At 39.4% G+C, this 16,592-nt stretch overlaps 1 protein-coding gene across 1 annotated transcript in view; it reads left to right on the top strand.

Moving 5' to 3' along the window:
- The window catches only part of AP3B1 (adaptor related protein complex 3 subunit beta 1), a 271,189-nt gene that overhangs the window by 235,063 nt on the left and 19,534 nt on the right, over positions 1–16,592 (top strand). The window contains exons 23-24 of the mRNA XM_045021277.1: positions 3,403–3,634; positions 6,108–6,192. Coding sequence (XP_044877212.1) covers positions 3,403–3,634; positions 6,108–6,192 — 317 coding nt within the window. The remainder of the gene's footprint in view (positions 1–3,402; positions 3,635–6,107; positions 6,193–16,592) is intronic.

Consider the following 16,592-nt stretch of genomic DNA (forward strand, 5'->3'; position numbering starts at 1 on the left):
TCAGTGCCATGAACATTTTTGCACCCATCCTTCATCAGTTTCTTTGGTTGTCTTGGCAGTAAACAAAAGAGCATATCAGGGATTGCCATCATCTACCCCAAAGGATAAAGAAGCAAAAAGACTTGACCTTTTCAATAGAAAGGTTTATTCCACTGTCAGCCTGCATTGTATCCTTGCTGGACAGATAAGATTTCTCCCTCTGGGACAGTGTTCACCTCAAAGCACTGTGGAGGTGCAGCACACTCAATGCAGACAGTGCAAAAATTTGGTTTAGATTAATTTACTATAAGAGACTCAAAGAAGATTATCCCCAGGTCCTTTTCTTCAGAACTGCTGCTTAACCAGTCAGTCCCCAGCCTGTAGCGGTGCATGGGATTCTTCCTTCCTAAGTGCAGGACTCTGCGCTTGTCCTTGTTGAACCTCATCAGATTTCTTTTGGCTCAATCCTCCAATTTGTCTAGGTCACTCTGGACCCTATCCCTACCCTCCAGTGTATCTACCTCTCCCCCCAGTTTAGTGTCATCTGCGAACTTGCTGAGGGTGCAATTAATCCCATCATCCAGATAATTAATAAAGATGTTGAACAAAACCGGCCCCAAGATTGACCCCTGGAGCACTCTGTTTGATACTGGCTGCCAACTAGACATCGAGTTGTTGATCACTACCCGTTGAGCCCGACAATCTAGCCAGCCAGGTGTATAGTTGGTTGAAAAAATGTACTTACAGTAGCTATCAATGGTTTGCTATCAAACCAGGAGGACATATCTAGTGGAGTCCCTCAGGAGTGTGTCTTGCGTCTCGAACTAGTCAATATTTTAATTAATGGCTTGAATATTGGAGTTAAGAATATGCTTTTAAAATGTGTAGATGACACTAAGCTGCCAGAGTCGGGATGGGTGGGTCTGCAGGCGTTTTGGAGGACAGGATTAGAATTCAAAATTATCTTGTGAAATTAGAGAATTGGTCTGAATTCAACAAAATGAAATCCATTGAAGATAAGTGCAGAGTACTACACTTCGGAAGAAAAAAAGCAAATGCACAACTACAACATGGAGAATAACTGGCTAGGCCATAGTACAGCAGAAAAGGATCTGGGGTTTTTAGTGGATCATAAATTGAACATGCACCAGCATTGCGGTGCAGTGGCAAAAAAAATGCTAATATTCTAGGGTATATTACCAGCAGTGTCATATGTAAGACGTATGTAAGAATAACTGTTCTTCTCTACTTAGCCCTGGTGAGCCTCAGCTGGAGTATTGTGTCCAGTTTTGGGCATCACACCTTGAGAAAGATATAGACAAATTGGAAAAGGTCTAGAAGGAGATTTAAAAAAAAAGGGGGGGTTAGAAAACCTAACCTATGAGGAAAGGTTACAAAACCTGGCTATGTTTAGTCTTGAGAAAAGAAGACTGAAGGGGAACCTATTGAGGACTGTTAGAAAGAGGTTAATGATTAATTGTTCTCCATATCCACTGAAGATAGGACAAAAAGTCCTTAATTTGTAGCAGGGAAGATTTAGGTTAGATATTAAGAAAAATGTTCTAACTATAAGAATAGTTAAGCATTGGACTAAGCTTTCAAGGGATGTTGTGGAATCCCTGTCATTGTCCAACCTGTTCTGAAAAACCTCCAAACACCCACCAGTGATGGTTTAGGTATACTTTGTTCTGTCTCAGCATATGACCTTTCAAGGTCTCTTCCAGCCCTACATTTCTGTGATTGTGATCTTCAGAGAATTTTGCTCTAACAAATCTCTCTTGAGCATTTGCAAATGATGATTTTTCAGAGACTTATAATGTGCCAAATTTGGGCAACTTTTCACAAAGACATCAAAAGATGTATATTCCTGACCCCTAAGCAATACCCCTACCTTCTCCAAAGCATGTACTCACTACACTTTCTCAGTGAAACAGCTGTGTGTATTTTAACACTTGCAAAACAACTTTTTCCCCTTAATCTTATTCTTTAAGCAGGGGTTCTCACAACAATTTTTTTGATGTCCTCAGAGTGCAGCCACCGACTCTTGCTGGTGGCCACTTCGACAATTTTTCTTAAAATACTTAATTAACTTTAGGAAAAACAAATAAATATGCACACATACATGTCCAAATATAATAATTTATTTATGTAGGGTTTCCTTTTTTAGACATAATAATAATAATAATGTACAGATGTGTCTCTTCTTTACTGGACCTAAACAGAATAGAAACACAAATAAGGTGCTTTACAAGTTTTTGTCTTTTTGCTGTTTCTTTTGCTTTTTTGGTTGTGGGCTTTTTTGGACTTGCTAGCTAGTAAGTCAGATTCTGTGAAAAGTGATATTTGTAGGTTTGTTAATACCACTTTTCACAGCAGCAGACTTGTTAGCTAGCTGGGAGGCAGTGAAAAGTGATATTAACAAACACACAAACATCACTTTTCATAGCAGACTTACTCAGCCCTGGCAAGCCAGGGCACAAATTAAGCCTTGGATGGGAAGGTAGATAGGGAGGCAGGGGAGGCCAGGGGTGATGGGGTAGGAGGGTGAGGGGTTGGGGACAGCAGTGGGGACCAGGGGCTGATAAAGGGAAGGAAGGGTGAGCCCAAAGACTAGCAGCCGGGGGACTAAGCTTGCTGCTATGCAGGCAAAGAACCTGCGCCCAGTGCTGCACAGTCAGAGCCCGCAGCCAAAGCCTGCCGCTTCAGGAAGCCAGAAGCCTGAGTGAGCCCCAATGCCCCGAGGAAGGTGGGGGACTCGCACCGGCTGTCTGCTCCTCCAGCATTTGTGGCTCAAGAGGGGGGCAGGGCCCAACCCCAGGGGAGGGGCCTCTGCTTTGTCCCCCCACCTCCGCAAAAAAAATCACCACCCAGGAGGCTGTAGCTGCAAGAAAGCATGTGGCCACGGTGGCCACATTTGAGAAATGCTGCTAGAGCAGCTGGACCATTTTAGCTGAAACTTAAAAAAATCAGCTTGAAGCAGACAAATCTCAGCTCAACCAATCTGTCAAAGTTATAAGCAATTGGAAATAGTCTTATAATAGAAAGTTAGACAACTTTAACTGTAAGCAGAACTGTTAGTTCTCAATACCAGAAATGTTGTAATTCTATTTCATGCTGTTCCAAATATTTCCTTTATTATGTTGTATTTGTGAACTTGAATATTTTCAACATGTTCTAATAGTTTTTGATGCATTCCACACATTTGTTGCTGTTGATCAAGTCAAAGCTTTAAGGTATTTTCATGAAAATCAATCTGCCCCCTGATACTGCATTCCTATCACGTCCAAATCTCCCACAGAAGAGAGAGGGAGTTCTAGCTGGTGCAGAGAGTGCAGTATTTAAACTGTCATATTATGTTCTTCTACTATCCACAAGAATTGGCTAGTATATTGTTCACTAATTTTTAACTTTTTTATGTAACAGGTCAGTTCCCCAATCTTTGTGCCAATGAAAACTCATGAATTGCTTCATCGAATGAGTGGGAAAGGATTAGCAGCTCATTATCACTTCTCAAGGCAGCCGTGCATTTATGGAAATCAAATGGTATCTGTACAAGTGACATTAACGAACACCACGGACCAGAAGTTAGAGAATATTCACGTAGGGGAGAGAAAGCTACCTGCAGGCATGAAGATGCATGTGTTTAACCCAATAGGTAATCAAATTATCTTTTTAAAACGAACTATGCAATATCGTATTGTTTTGTTTAGTTAAAAACATGAAATGGAAAATACCAAATGTATTGATTTTTTTAAAGTTAATTTTTTATTTTAGAAAGTGACAGAATAAAAAAAAAACATTTTTAAGCATTATGTGGCAAGGGTGTGTGTGTGGTTTAACAAGGTGTCTGTTAAAAGGGAGCATTTCCAGTACAGTTAGAATGAAAAAAAACATATAGTCATACTGCCTCTGGTTGTAATTTCTTCAGATTCTTTCATGTGAACATAAGAACAGCCATATTGGATCAAACAAAGGTCCATCTAGCCCAGTATCCTGTCTTCCCTTTTTCCAACTGACCTCTTAGCTGTTTGGTCACTACACTGACTAAGCAGCTATCTTAAGACAATGCCAATTGGAGGTTTGTGCCAGCAAGTTATGTTCACTTCCAAGGAATAAACATGGCACTTAGCCACTTTTTACTTATTTCAGAGCAAACTTTCCATGCTCGTGTCAACAAAACATATGGTCAAGTATTTTGCATGGATAACATTTGATTGTTTGTATTTTAATCATGATACGTCTCTATAACTAAACATCTAGTTCAAGACAGTGACAAAATCTGAACTTGGTATTAAGTTGAACTGAATGGTGTCTTCCCATCTGGATATATAAATAAGCTCATAGCCTGAACTATCCTGTCTAAATGGAGAGGTAGTAGCCTTTCTAGAAAGAAGTTTGTAACTCATATTTTATCATAAATCCAATTTTTTTCCTTCTTTCCTAAAATCCACGATGGAATATCATCCTCAAAATTCAGACAAAAAGACGAGTAGAATTTTTACCAGATTTGAAGTTAATCAAGAGGTTCCATAATTGTAACACATTTAAAATTGGACATGTTCACTGGAGCCTTTGCCACTTTGTTCCCCGTACAAAAAAAAATCGGAAACAGATACGTTTATTTGTGGTATCCATCATGCACACTCCTTCATAACCGCAAGCAGAAAATAATTCTATTATGTAATTTTTATTTCCGTCTATGTTGTTGCTTGTCTGATTTGCTTGTGCTCAAGTTTTCTACATTCTTCCTCAATTTCTTCTGGATCTGAAGTTTTTATACCCACCTGTGTCTTATCCTTTTCGGTACATTTTGTATTCTTTGTGTTTCTCCTGGGTGTTGTCTACTTTAAGAAAATTAAGTCCTGTAATTCCACCGGGAGAGCACAGTGGAAGTGTCTGTGTAGCCAGGCATTCTTATCAGTTTTCCAAACTTACTCTGTAGCCTCTGCAGTTGCAGTTCTGCCAGTAATAGTAACAGTGGCAAATGGGGCATGGAGTATTTCTTTCTTGATGCCACACAGATCCTTATACAGACTTGACTTTCTTGAAGCACTTTCTGTTTTCCCTCCATTATTCGAAACCCTCCTCCCCTGGGTTTTCTGCATTCTTCCACAATTTGCTTTACTGCCGTTAGACTTCTTTATGTTTCTCCCCATTGTTAAACAGCTGACTCCTTCTGATTTCCTAAATATGTAGAACACAGTAGCACAAAAATTTTCTCTGTCCAGACATTTTTAATTTGACTTTCCTTTCTGAAATGGCATCTGTTCAATTACCTTCCTGTGTGTTGTCTCTCTTGTACTGTTCTCTAGTTGAAGTTCTCCCCAACAACCAGTTTTTGTATATGTTCCTTTGGTATCAAAGAAGGACACAGCACCTCACCTAATCCTTCAGTCTGCAAGTCCTATCCTAAGTCCTTCAGTCTGCAATAGTGTAGGGTTAGAATGGTGATCTGGCTCTGAAGAGGTTCAAGAAACAAACAGCGAACTTACTCTTGATGTCTTCATTTAGGAAGTGCTGCATTCTGCACTGCTTGTAAAATGAAGTTTTTATACCCACCTGTGTCTTATCCTTTTCGGCGTATCCTCCATTTTAGGTCCATAATCTTCCCAGCCTCCTGTGTAACTAGTGCAAACAAAATTTGGAGAGAAGTAGGCCACATTGACTATAGAATTTTTTAAACTTGATTTTCCCCATCACTGTATAGTAATGTGCATTTTACTAGTGCTCTTGTGCTGTCTTGCTCTTCAGTTTTCAGATTCAATGAATAAGTGGTGTCATGCTGAATGAAATGCAAATGCTGCATCTGCACACAAGCAAATAGATAACATGTGACCTGAATGTTTTTTCTGTAATGATATGTCCCTGCTGTTTTAATCTGAAGCATTGGTTCACTAATGGTATGATTAGATTTTAATGGTAATATTTAAAATGCATTTTATTATAGGAAGTTTCTCGCAAGACACTTTAAAAAATAAAAATACAAAATTTGGTCAGAACCTCTCCAAGTTTAAAGAAGCTGTAAACATTTGTTGTTTTACATGTTATCAGATTTTTGTATTTAGATTGGCTGATCTGATTTTTTATTTTTATTTTTTTGCATGCTTAATTTACATGTTCTATTCTAGAATTTCTTGAGCCTGAGGAATCCATTACTGTCTCAATGGGTATTGACTTTTGTGATTCTACTCAGACTGCCAGTTTCCAGTTGTGGTAAGTTTGTTTTTGTTTTGTTTTAACATTTGATTGTTCTGAATGGAAATTGAGGGAGAAATTTTTGTCTTTTTTACACAACTTCTTCCATAACTAGATTAAAAACATGATATTTGAATTTGCTCTGATTATTTTTTGAACTAGTTTGAAGCCTAACTAGAATTTTTATGGGCAAAGTGCTTATTGTATTTTCGGTATTTGTTACAGAATTGGGCAAAATAGCTCATCATAAAATGGACATTCAAGATGTATATAGAGAAATGAGGCATAGTTACCTTGTAAACTTTACTATTCTACTATTTTTCCTATCAGGATATTTCCAAATGATTTTTGAAAGTTTGTGATACTTGATGAGAATTAACTTATGCACATATAGTAAAGTCAAACAGTGCACTTTCAAATCTGAGTTACCTAAACAAATCAGTTTCTTCTGTTAGGTACCTGACCTGTTTGTGGTTCTGTTCTTTTCACGAGTTTAGTTTGGTAACTCTGAGGTTGCGATGGATCCTACCATTTGATGTAACTGAATTTTCAGAAACATTTTAATATGTAATTTACTAACATAAAATCCAGAAACAAAATTAAACCAAAGAAAAGTATCAGAGCCAAAAGTTGAGTGCTCATATACATGCAGCAACAATCATCTTTGAGGGACTCCAGCTCTATTTGCCGAACAGTCAGCCTAATGCTCTGCGGCCAATCTTTATTTACATATATAATAATTTCTTGAGCTTTCCTAGCCTTTCCTTTACCTGGATACTGCCTTTTTACTTAATCAGGTGAAAGCATTTGCCTGCCTATAGCATTAGCATCTCTCTTTGGATAGGACCACCCTCTTCTTGTTCCCATAGAGAGCAGTTGACCCCAGGGTCTAGTATAGTGCCTTTATTAGTATAGTTTCTTCCTCTGTTACAAGAGTTTGCAAATCAAAACACACCAAACCTAAGGGATTTAATACCCTTAAAAGGCCATCCTGATTGTCCAGAGCCTATGTAATAGGCTTGTAGTGTTTGTCACCCAAGTAAACCACCCCCAGATTTGCAAGTAAGAGAAGCCTCTTCCTAATAGTAAAAAAAGAGATTGGGAGAAGCTGGGGGAGAAATTAGTAGGTGGCTGGCCCACTAGTGTCTGCCAAATATATGTTTTTATATATACTTTGCTTATCATTATCATGCCTAAGAGCCTGCATTGTATCTAAGTTCCTTACATATTTTGATTTAAGCAGAAAAAGTGCCTGCTCACCCATTGGGATTTCCATTGTCAGGCAACGTGAATTCATGCAAAAATAGTAGCAGAATCCAAACTCTTTTGCCCATGTCACTAAATGAACCTGCTTGCTAGTCTTTACCTTCCTCTTAACATATCCTGAAACAAATATTGCAAGAAGCTTTTCTCATCACTTGCCACACCACATGGGTTATGGAATTGTCAACCCTATCACAATGCCCAAAACTGGTTAGGTGAAAACTGTCTTTCCTTGTAGAAAGTTCTGTACTCTTGTTTGTTTAATAATTTTTAAAAAATAGGCTACAGTGATCAATGGTAGTTTGGAAACTTATAGATTCTTAAAGACTGGGGATATGAGATTTGTAGTAGAAAAGCTACTGTGCTTTCATATATGTTAAACATGCCACTCAAGAAGACCCAATACAGAAGTTACATTTTCTCTTTTTTCGTGGGAGCTTACTATTGAAAATGTTTTTCTCAACAACCCTTTCCTTGTGATATTCCTTTGTATGCTAAGTCCCTAGGTGAGGTTATTTTAAAGATATTCTTATCTCCAGCATGATGCCCAAGGCATGTAGCATATGCACAAGTTATGCTATTGTGTCTTTCTGGATGATGACAGCAGCAATGGTAATCAGGAACTGATCTGAAGTCTTTAAAAACTGAGCTTATTTTACTGTACAGCAGATTAGTCCAGCACAAGCTTTATTTTGACATAACGAGGGAAGCAGAGTTCTAGGCAATGCAACTTCAAAATTACAAAAATATGAGGTATCTGTTTCTCTAAACACAAACATACTTAGCTTTTTTATTTTAAAATTACATACGTCAGAATATTTAAACAAGCATATACATTCTTTTTAAAAACAGCAAATATTTTTATTTTAAGTACATCTTTTAAGCATGTAAATGATTCAGTTCCAAACGTACACCATTTATTGCTGAGAATCTCTGCAGTGATGAGTATAAGCAATGTAGCATAACACATTGATTTTATGCAGATCATCACCTTTATGTTTTGGGAGGTCTGCTATATTAGTGATATATAAAAACTGATTACTTTCTCCAACATTGCCTGGTAATTGTTTATTATTTTCCTATTAGACAAACAAGACAGATCAATATTCCTGAACACTAACCAGACTATGAGTAACGTCACTGTAAATAGATTTGCCTCAGACACCAGTCCTGTATTCATTTTAATGATTTGGACAATGTGAGCCCAATGACAAAGCTCAAGCTAAACACCAAGTTTAAAGTTAAATTAAGAATAGGAATTGCTTACTTTGTTTGCCTCACTGATTAATAAACCCTTTGATATTTGAGAATACTGTTGAAGGGGGAAAAATAAAGATAGATGTACTTTGAGTAAAATTTGCTGTTTTATTGTTCTAAAAATCCTTGTAGTATGTATGTGTATATTAGGTGATTCTGTGTTTTATGATGGTCTTTCAGCCATGTGAATCTGTTTAAAATACAATCAATGGCAGTTCTCTTAACTCTCGATACTTTCTAAAAAGTTTTTTGTTCAAAAGCTTGTGTGTGGATGTGTGAATTATTTCAAGAATATTTTGACAAAATGTGTCCTAACATCTCTATTTTGCTGTATTGTCTTGCATGAAGATATATATGTATGTCATTTATTTGAGCTGTTTGGGGCATACGAAGCAGTTCCCCGATCATAATTATTATCCTGCATTTTACCAAAAGGAGCACTTTGTCTTGCATCAAATGTAATTGATCCTGAAGCAGTGTAATCACAATTACTCACTTTCTTAATTGGCCTGCCCAAAATCAGAAAATGGAAACCGATCGGCAGTGTTTAAATCAATAGCTTTGTAGTAGTGCTTGAGGGGGTTGGGAGATAGTGGTAATGGGTAGATCAATTGGTCTTAGATGCCAATCATTGACTGTGTGTTTTGCATAGTAAACACTACCTGTCTGCTTCGAGATGTTGTAGTGTTAGTGGTTCAATAAATGCAAACTATATTAAGAAAAAAGCAAGAATGACTAATAAAATATTTAGATCACTTTTAAAAGATCTTGAACATATCAAGGGCAGTGAAGGAGAAACTGTAATATACAGCGTTGAAAGCTCTGAGAGCTTTGAAAGACCTCCCTAATAAGCACTATTTTATTAAGCAAAGCTTTCGAAGATCACATACCTAATTAGAGAGAAAGGAGAAACTCTATAACTTGAAAACTGTTCCTAATGCATTTATTTAGAACGTACATTAGGTTGCTCATCCTGTCTGCTCATAGTGAGAACATCACTGCCTTTCTTGTGCAATCTCTCAGCAAATGCACTTTCCCCCTTTTACTTAATTTCTGTACAATAATGCTTTTTATGTGTGTTTTTAGAAGAAAAAAAAACTGAGGGTCAGGGATGAGTAAATTGCCAATCTTCATCTTCTAAAAAGCCGTGTGTGTGTGTGTGTGTGTGTGAGAGTGAGAGAGAGAGAGTTGTATATTTAGGGTTTCCAACTTGGGTCCAACGTGGCAGTTGCCTGAAGAGAAGGGAAGGACTCCTATTGCTTGGAGTATCTACTGGCCTAAAAGATCTGGGGAAGGGGGAACAAGTGTGTTCCTCCCTCCCCCACCAAAAAAAAAACAACAAAAAAACATACAAACTTCTAGAGATGGGCTCTAGTGCTGGATGTGAAAAGAACTTGTTCTCCCTCCCCTCCACTTCCTGATCCCTGGAAAAATTCTGTGGCAGGCCATCAGGACTCTATGTGGAGGAAGGGAAGTAGCCTGTGCTATTAGTGTCTCCCCAGTGTGATGGGTTGCTCCCCTTTAAGGTGCCACCTGATGTACTGAGATACCACTGAGCCCACCTGTTCTGTCAGCCTTTAACCTGTCTTGCTGAGCCAGGCTCTTAAGCCTCCTCTAGCGCGCGCGCACACACACACACACACAGAGGCAGGGCCACACCCAGCTGCACAAAGACACAAGACACTGAGATCAGTTCTGTGAAGACTCAGCTTAAGGGACTTGCCCCAGCACTCAGGTGCCCACCTCCCTTGGAGTGCAGACTCAAGGGCATATTGTCTTGCACTGTGTAGAAAAATCTGCACAGCACAAGCTCATAAAAATTCACCCTCTCCCTCAATGTGAAGAGAGAGATGCACAACTTCTCCCCCCCCCCCGCCCCCCAGTTAGAAATTGCACAAACTGGGTTTAATAATAAAACAAATTTATTAACTATAAAAGAGATTTTAAGTGATTATAAGAGATAGCAAACAGAACAAAGCAAATTACTGAGCAAATAAAACAAAACACTCAGACTAAACTTAATACACTAAAGAAATTGGCTACAAATAGTAATTTCTCACCCTAAATGTTGTTTCAGGCAGATTACAAAGATTCTTGAAAGCCAGCTGCACTGGCCTGCAGTTTGAAACTTCAGGTATTACTCACAGGCTAAACACCCTTCCAGCCTGGGCTCAACTCTTCTCCTCCCAGTTCAGTTCTTGCTTCCAGGTGTTTCCCTGGTGTCTCTCTTGGGGGAGGGGGGGAGGAGGCAGCATAGGAGAACCACGATGATGTCACGTCCTTGTCTTATATAGCTTTTGTGTATGGTGGGAACCCTTTGTCTTCCAGTGGAAAAACACTGGCATTCCAAGGGAGGCTCCGGTAGCAGGTGACTCAGTCGCATATCTCTGCAGGGTCCTAGCAGCCATTACTCCTAGGCTGTCTGGAGTGTCCACAGGAAGACTAAGCTCTTTCACAGTCTGTTGTCTTTGCTGATGGGCCATCAGCCCTGTCTGGCTTTTTCATTGTTGTACCTGAAGGACTAGTTGTGGGTATCACCCAAGGTAGCACATTTGAAATTCAGATACATGGTCAATATTCCTAACTTCAGATACAAAAATGATACATGCATACAAATTGGATAACCAAATTCAGTAAGTCATAATCTTTCCAATGATATCTTACATGAGCCATCTTGCATGAAGTATATCTCAGTTATGGTATATCCCTATCATAAGCATATTTCCATAAAGAATATGGAGTGCAATGTCACACCCAAAATCTAAGAGCCTGAGGGTTGGGAGTGGGCAGGATGTCACCACAACTACCGAGAGGGGGAGAGATATGAAGTGGAATGGGAAGAAGTGCTTGTATGCACTCCATTCCCCTCCCTCAAAATAACGAGCAGACTTGGGGTCAAGGGAACACAGCACACATTGAAAGATGGCAGAGAGATGGTTATAGATATAGGTCTGGTTACTAAACCCAGCCCCAAGAACTGAGCTCCTGCTCCTCCCAGTACTGCCACTGGAACCATTAAGGGCCAGTCTGTGCTCTGTTCCTGGCAGCACTTTGATCTGCTGCTGGGAAATAGGGGAGATGATTCTCTGCATCCACCTATGCCCACCTGGCCAAAGCCTCTCTGAATGGCAGATTTGCACACAAAAGCAAGAGGTTGGTTTGTCAGGGAGGGGAAATCTAGCAGATTTTTTGTGGAAACTGCCAAGAAGGGATCTAGACCTGCTCTCTTCAGTCTCTTCCTACACATGAAATCTCTTGCTGCATATTCTTTTAAGGGTACAGGTGCTCCTTTTCCCCAGATCTCTTAGAGATACATATTTTTGAAGAAGCAAGTATCCTCCCTTCTTTCAGGCATCTCTATACCCTGAAATCTACCTGAGCAGGATGTCTATCTGCAATCAAGAAGAAAAAGAAGAGGATCAGTCAGGTACCCTAACATCCAACCTTCTCACAAAAATATTGATACTACAGAACCAGAAGTTATTTACCAAGCCTGATCCTATTCTTCCTGAAAAGTCAGTTTTTTAAAAAGTGCATGTTACTCAGGTATAGACACTGACTTGTTTGACTCATGTAATAGCATCTGAATCATAATGTACAGGAAGCTATATAAAATGTGTGCCAAAGGCAGTTGTTAGAGAGAAAACAGCTTTCATATCACTCTCAATCACATTTTCACCTCTGCATATGGTGTTTCCCTGCACAGTGCTTTGTTAGCTGGTCAGTAAGTTATCGCTAGGGGTGTGTACGTACTTACTTATTTATTTAAAACTTTTGGACATTAAGACAAGCTATCTGGTGCTCTTCTTTCCACTATCAGTCACTCTAAAGCCAGGCACTAATTGGCCCACCTCCAGAAAGCAAGTACATCAGACTGGATGGCTGACCTGGAGGAGGCAATGCTGGGTCTGAACAACTGCTCCCACCTGTGCAAATCCAGGGCCTTTCTTAGCCAGATGCTTCTCTTCCTTTCCTCAAAGAGATTAGCTGGAAAAGTAGAGAAAATCCAAACACCTCAAAAAGGTGAAATCAAGAGGAAACTTAAATATTATTATTCTTTCTCTCCCAACTTTTCTTCCTGTTCTTCGTATCTCTTTGAATATAAACAATGGGAAATTAGAATCAGTGTGTTCCTCTGCAAAAGACATGTTCAAGGCCATGGCCTAGCATGGTATTAGTCTTATGATTATCAAGCGAATAGGAGGAGGCTAACTTTGTAGCAAGGTCTCCATTGAGGAAGCAGGCATCCTCTTTACTGTGACTTTGAAAGCATTATCAAAATCAGTGGGTGCAGGCCTGCAGAGGTCAGTAGTTGACTTTTGAATCCTTTGAAGAAGTTGATAGGTGCTCAAATACTGTGGTGATAACCATGGTATAAAAACTTAGATAGAGAATTAACAGGCAATACTCTAATGTTTTGTATGTTTCTAAGTGGTAATACCATTTATATTTGTTTCAAAGGTAGACACTGCTGTCCTTGCCCCCTAAGTCTACCATTATCACGGATAAGAGGACTTCTTCCTCAAGATCATCTGGTAAACAGCCACTTATGGTTTTTGCATAAGTGATCCAGGACAGACTGGTCCAAACAATGCCAGGTGTCGACCGGATTCTTTGGGAACAAAATGGCAAAAGAACAGAAAAGTGACAAATGACAGAACAACCTTCTGTTGCAAGCATCCCAGAGAAAATTTAAATCATTCTCCTCCTAAATGATCAAACGTGATCTTGTAATGTTATTTAATCTATTAAGTAGATTGTTTCTCCCCCTTGGTTCCTATGTTTGTAAACTTTCTTTGATGTATTGGATATAGCACCCAGGTAGTCTCAGATAATGCCAGGCATATGGTGAAAGCCTTCAGAAGAGCTCTGTGTGGCTCAAAAGCTTGTTTCTGTCACCAACAGAAGTTGGTCCAGTAAAATATATTATCTCACCCACCATGTCTCTACAGTTTAATACCTTTTTTCAGGCAACAGTAGAATAATGCTGAGACCTAGCTTGCTCTGTACCTCACTAAGACTACTACTTAATACTTAACACACCACTCCACAGCAGAATCTCTTATCAGACATCCTAGCCTTTTTTTGCAGGGCTCCTGAGCATACTTTTAATTGAGAGGCTCTTATTCTGTACTAAGGTTGTAACTTCTGCCATCGGAAAATGCTTAATCCCTTCTGGTTTGAAAAAGAGAAATCTTCCCATGCAGATTTTATGTACCCTTGGTTATTTGTAATTCTTCAAATTTTCTTCTCTGTTGTATTTTATTATAAATGTAATCTCCCAAGAGACTTGAAGCAAGAGCATTTACAAGAGATGTTTCAGTGTAGTCTTAACCATTCTTCTGGGACTTTTAAAACTATTTCTAATAGGAACTTTAAGCTATGAAATATTTCTTACAGGTTTTGATCTATAGTAGTTAAATTAATTTTAAATAGGGTTGAATTCAGTTCTTAGTTACATTATTTTATGCAAATGACATTGTCTTGCCATCCAGATTTGTATTTAGTAGCAAACAGTTTTAATTAAGTATTTAATATGATGACTTTTAAAAAATTATATCCATAATTAAATTAGATATAAAAGAGGACCCACTATGCCTATGTTAGTGCTTTTGGCTCCTGTAGAAGGGTGGGCTCACTATTGGAACACCTCTTTGTGGCAGGGCATGATGCAGCAGCTCTTTCGTGGTTACTGCCCCCTGACAACAGTCCCACTGTGGTCTGTCTCTTCTGGCAACTCAGACCTCTGGTCAGGTCATGTTTTAGACTCAAACCTTCCAGGGTAACAAAGTCCAAATGATTGAAAGTCCAGCATCCTTACGAAAGGTCTTTAATCCTGACTCTGGGTCCTCACACCCTTTACTCACCTTCATCATCCTTATTCCCTTCTCAGGGCTTCCTGTCACCTTCCGCTATTCTGGTTTCCAGTCCAGGGACCCTATAACCAGCATGCAAAGTCTGTTCCATCAGGCTCCTTACTGCTGCCTCCCTTGACATCTTCCTGCTGTAGCCTCTTTATCAAGCATTCTCCCCACTGCCTCTCTAAGTTCACCGTTCTTTCAGGGCCAGGACTCCCAGGGCTCTCCCGTGGAACCTTCCAGCAAAATCTCCAACTACAAGTACAAAAATAAACACACTTTTCCCTCTTCAGGCTTGAGCTTTCATCTCTCTATATTCCTTAATTGAACACCTCCCAGTGCTCTCTCCCTGCAACGTCCCAATCCTGTCTTATCAAGTTATAATGCTGGAGCTTTCTCCACCTCAGTGGCTGCTTTGTGTTTCTCCTAGCCTCCTGCCAGACTTCTGTACTCAGGAGAGGATCCCAGGGCCATCTCTCCCCCTAGACTTCCTCCTTGACCCGCCTAGGCTTTCAACTCTCTAGTCCCAGAGAGTGACTGCAAAGTTTCTCTCCTGCAGTCTCTTTTTAATCTGCTTCCTTTCTTTATAGTCACCGCTGAGCTCCTTTCCCAGCTGGGCTTCATCTTTAATTAAGCCTGGCCTACTCTCCAAGTGCAGCCAGGTAGCATAGTTGTGTTTATATGTGGGATATACACCGCATCACAGATCCTTATGTGGGGATTACAGGCCTGGAAAAAATACCAAAATTTAGAGTCACAGACATTCAGTGTAAAGAGAATTATAGTGATTGGAGCAAAAGAGAAATGGTTTTCTGCAGCTGAAAAACAATTGTACTGTATCAAAGTATGCTGGATCTCAGCAATTCTAGCTTGAAATAAAGTAAATCTCACCTAATGACCATAAGAAAAAGCAACAAGACTTCCAGACATCCAGTGAGCAGAAAACCTATCGATAAAGTTGGAGAAGATGGAAACAGGCATCAGATCCACAAAAACTATTTTAATGGCTTTATTAAGAAATATTAATGAGTTTGTTACTTTGGGGGGAAAGTGGATTGTTTGGTTGGACCAGTGGTTCTCAACCTCTCCAGACTACTGTACCCTTTTCAGGAGTCTGATTTATCTTGGGTACCCCAAGTTTCACCTCACTTAAAAACTTTCTTACAAATCAGACATTAAAAATACGAAAGTGGCACAGCACACTATTATTGAAAAATTGCTGACTTTCTCATTTTTACCATATAATTATAAAATAAATCAATTGGAATATAAATATTGTACTTACATTTCAGTGTGATACTTGAGCCTGTTTTTCACTTGTGAGCCTTGTCATTCCGGGAGGCAGTGAAGCGACAGCAACAATTACATTTTTCTCCATATTGAGTCTCTTCCTACTCTCAGGGCCACCATTGGGGGTGGCAAGCAGGGCAATTGCCTAGGGTCCCATGTATGAAATTTTAGTTTGTATTGTCTTCGCTCATGCTTTTTATGTAGCCTGTTCTAAAACTAGCCAAATATCTAGTTTAGTTGATGTACCCGCTGGAAGACCTCTGCATGACCGCAAGAGCCACTGGATTGGACAGTACTTAGTAAGGGTCCTCTCCCACTGCTTTAGAATACTTATGTAGGAGCCAAGCTACACTGATACTTTCCCACTATAAAAGGGTTAGATTGTATACATCTGGAGACATTACGTTGTCAATACAGTACATGTATAAATAGCATGGTCTGCAGTAGATCCAACAGCATGCTGAATTATCCCATAATCGTTCTTGGTTACATTTTGAAAGTGTTTTGGTTTGATTTTGTTAAATTATTACGAAGGTGTTGTTGAATCCCCTTATAGCCATCTGAGTTCAAACAAGCCACTTAACTCATATAGAAAAATGTTATCTGGGGCAATTGGCTAAAGAGTCACTCTTTCACTCCCAAATTCCTGGTGTTCTCATATGAAAAAATACTACAATGAAATAATATAATTGTTAAATCCTGTCACAGCCCACTTCAGTCTCAACATATGCTGACTCCATCCTTGCTATT

The sequence above is a fragment of the Mauremys mutica genome, chromosome 6 (genome assembly GCF_020497125.1).
Source record: "Mauremys mutica isolate MM-2020 ecotype Southern chromosome 6, ASM2049712v1, whole genome shotgun sequence".
Classification (NCBI taxonomy): Eukaryota; Metazoa; Chordata; order Testudines; family Geoemydidae; genus Mauremys; species Mauremys mutica.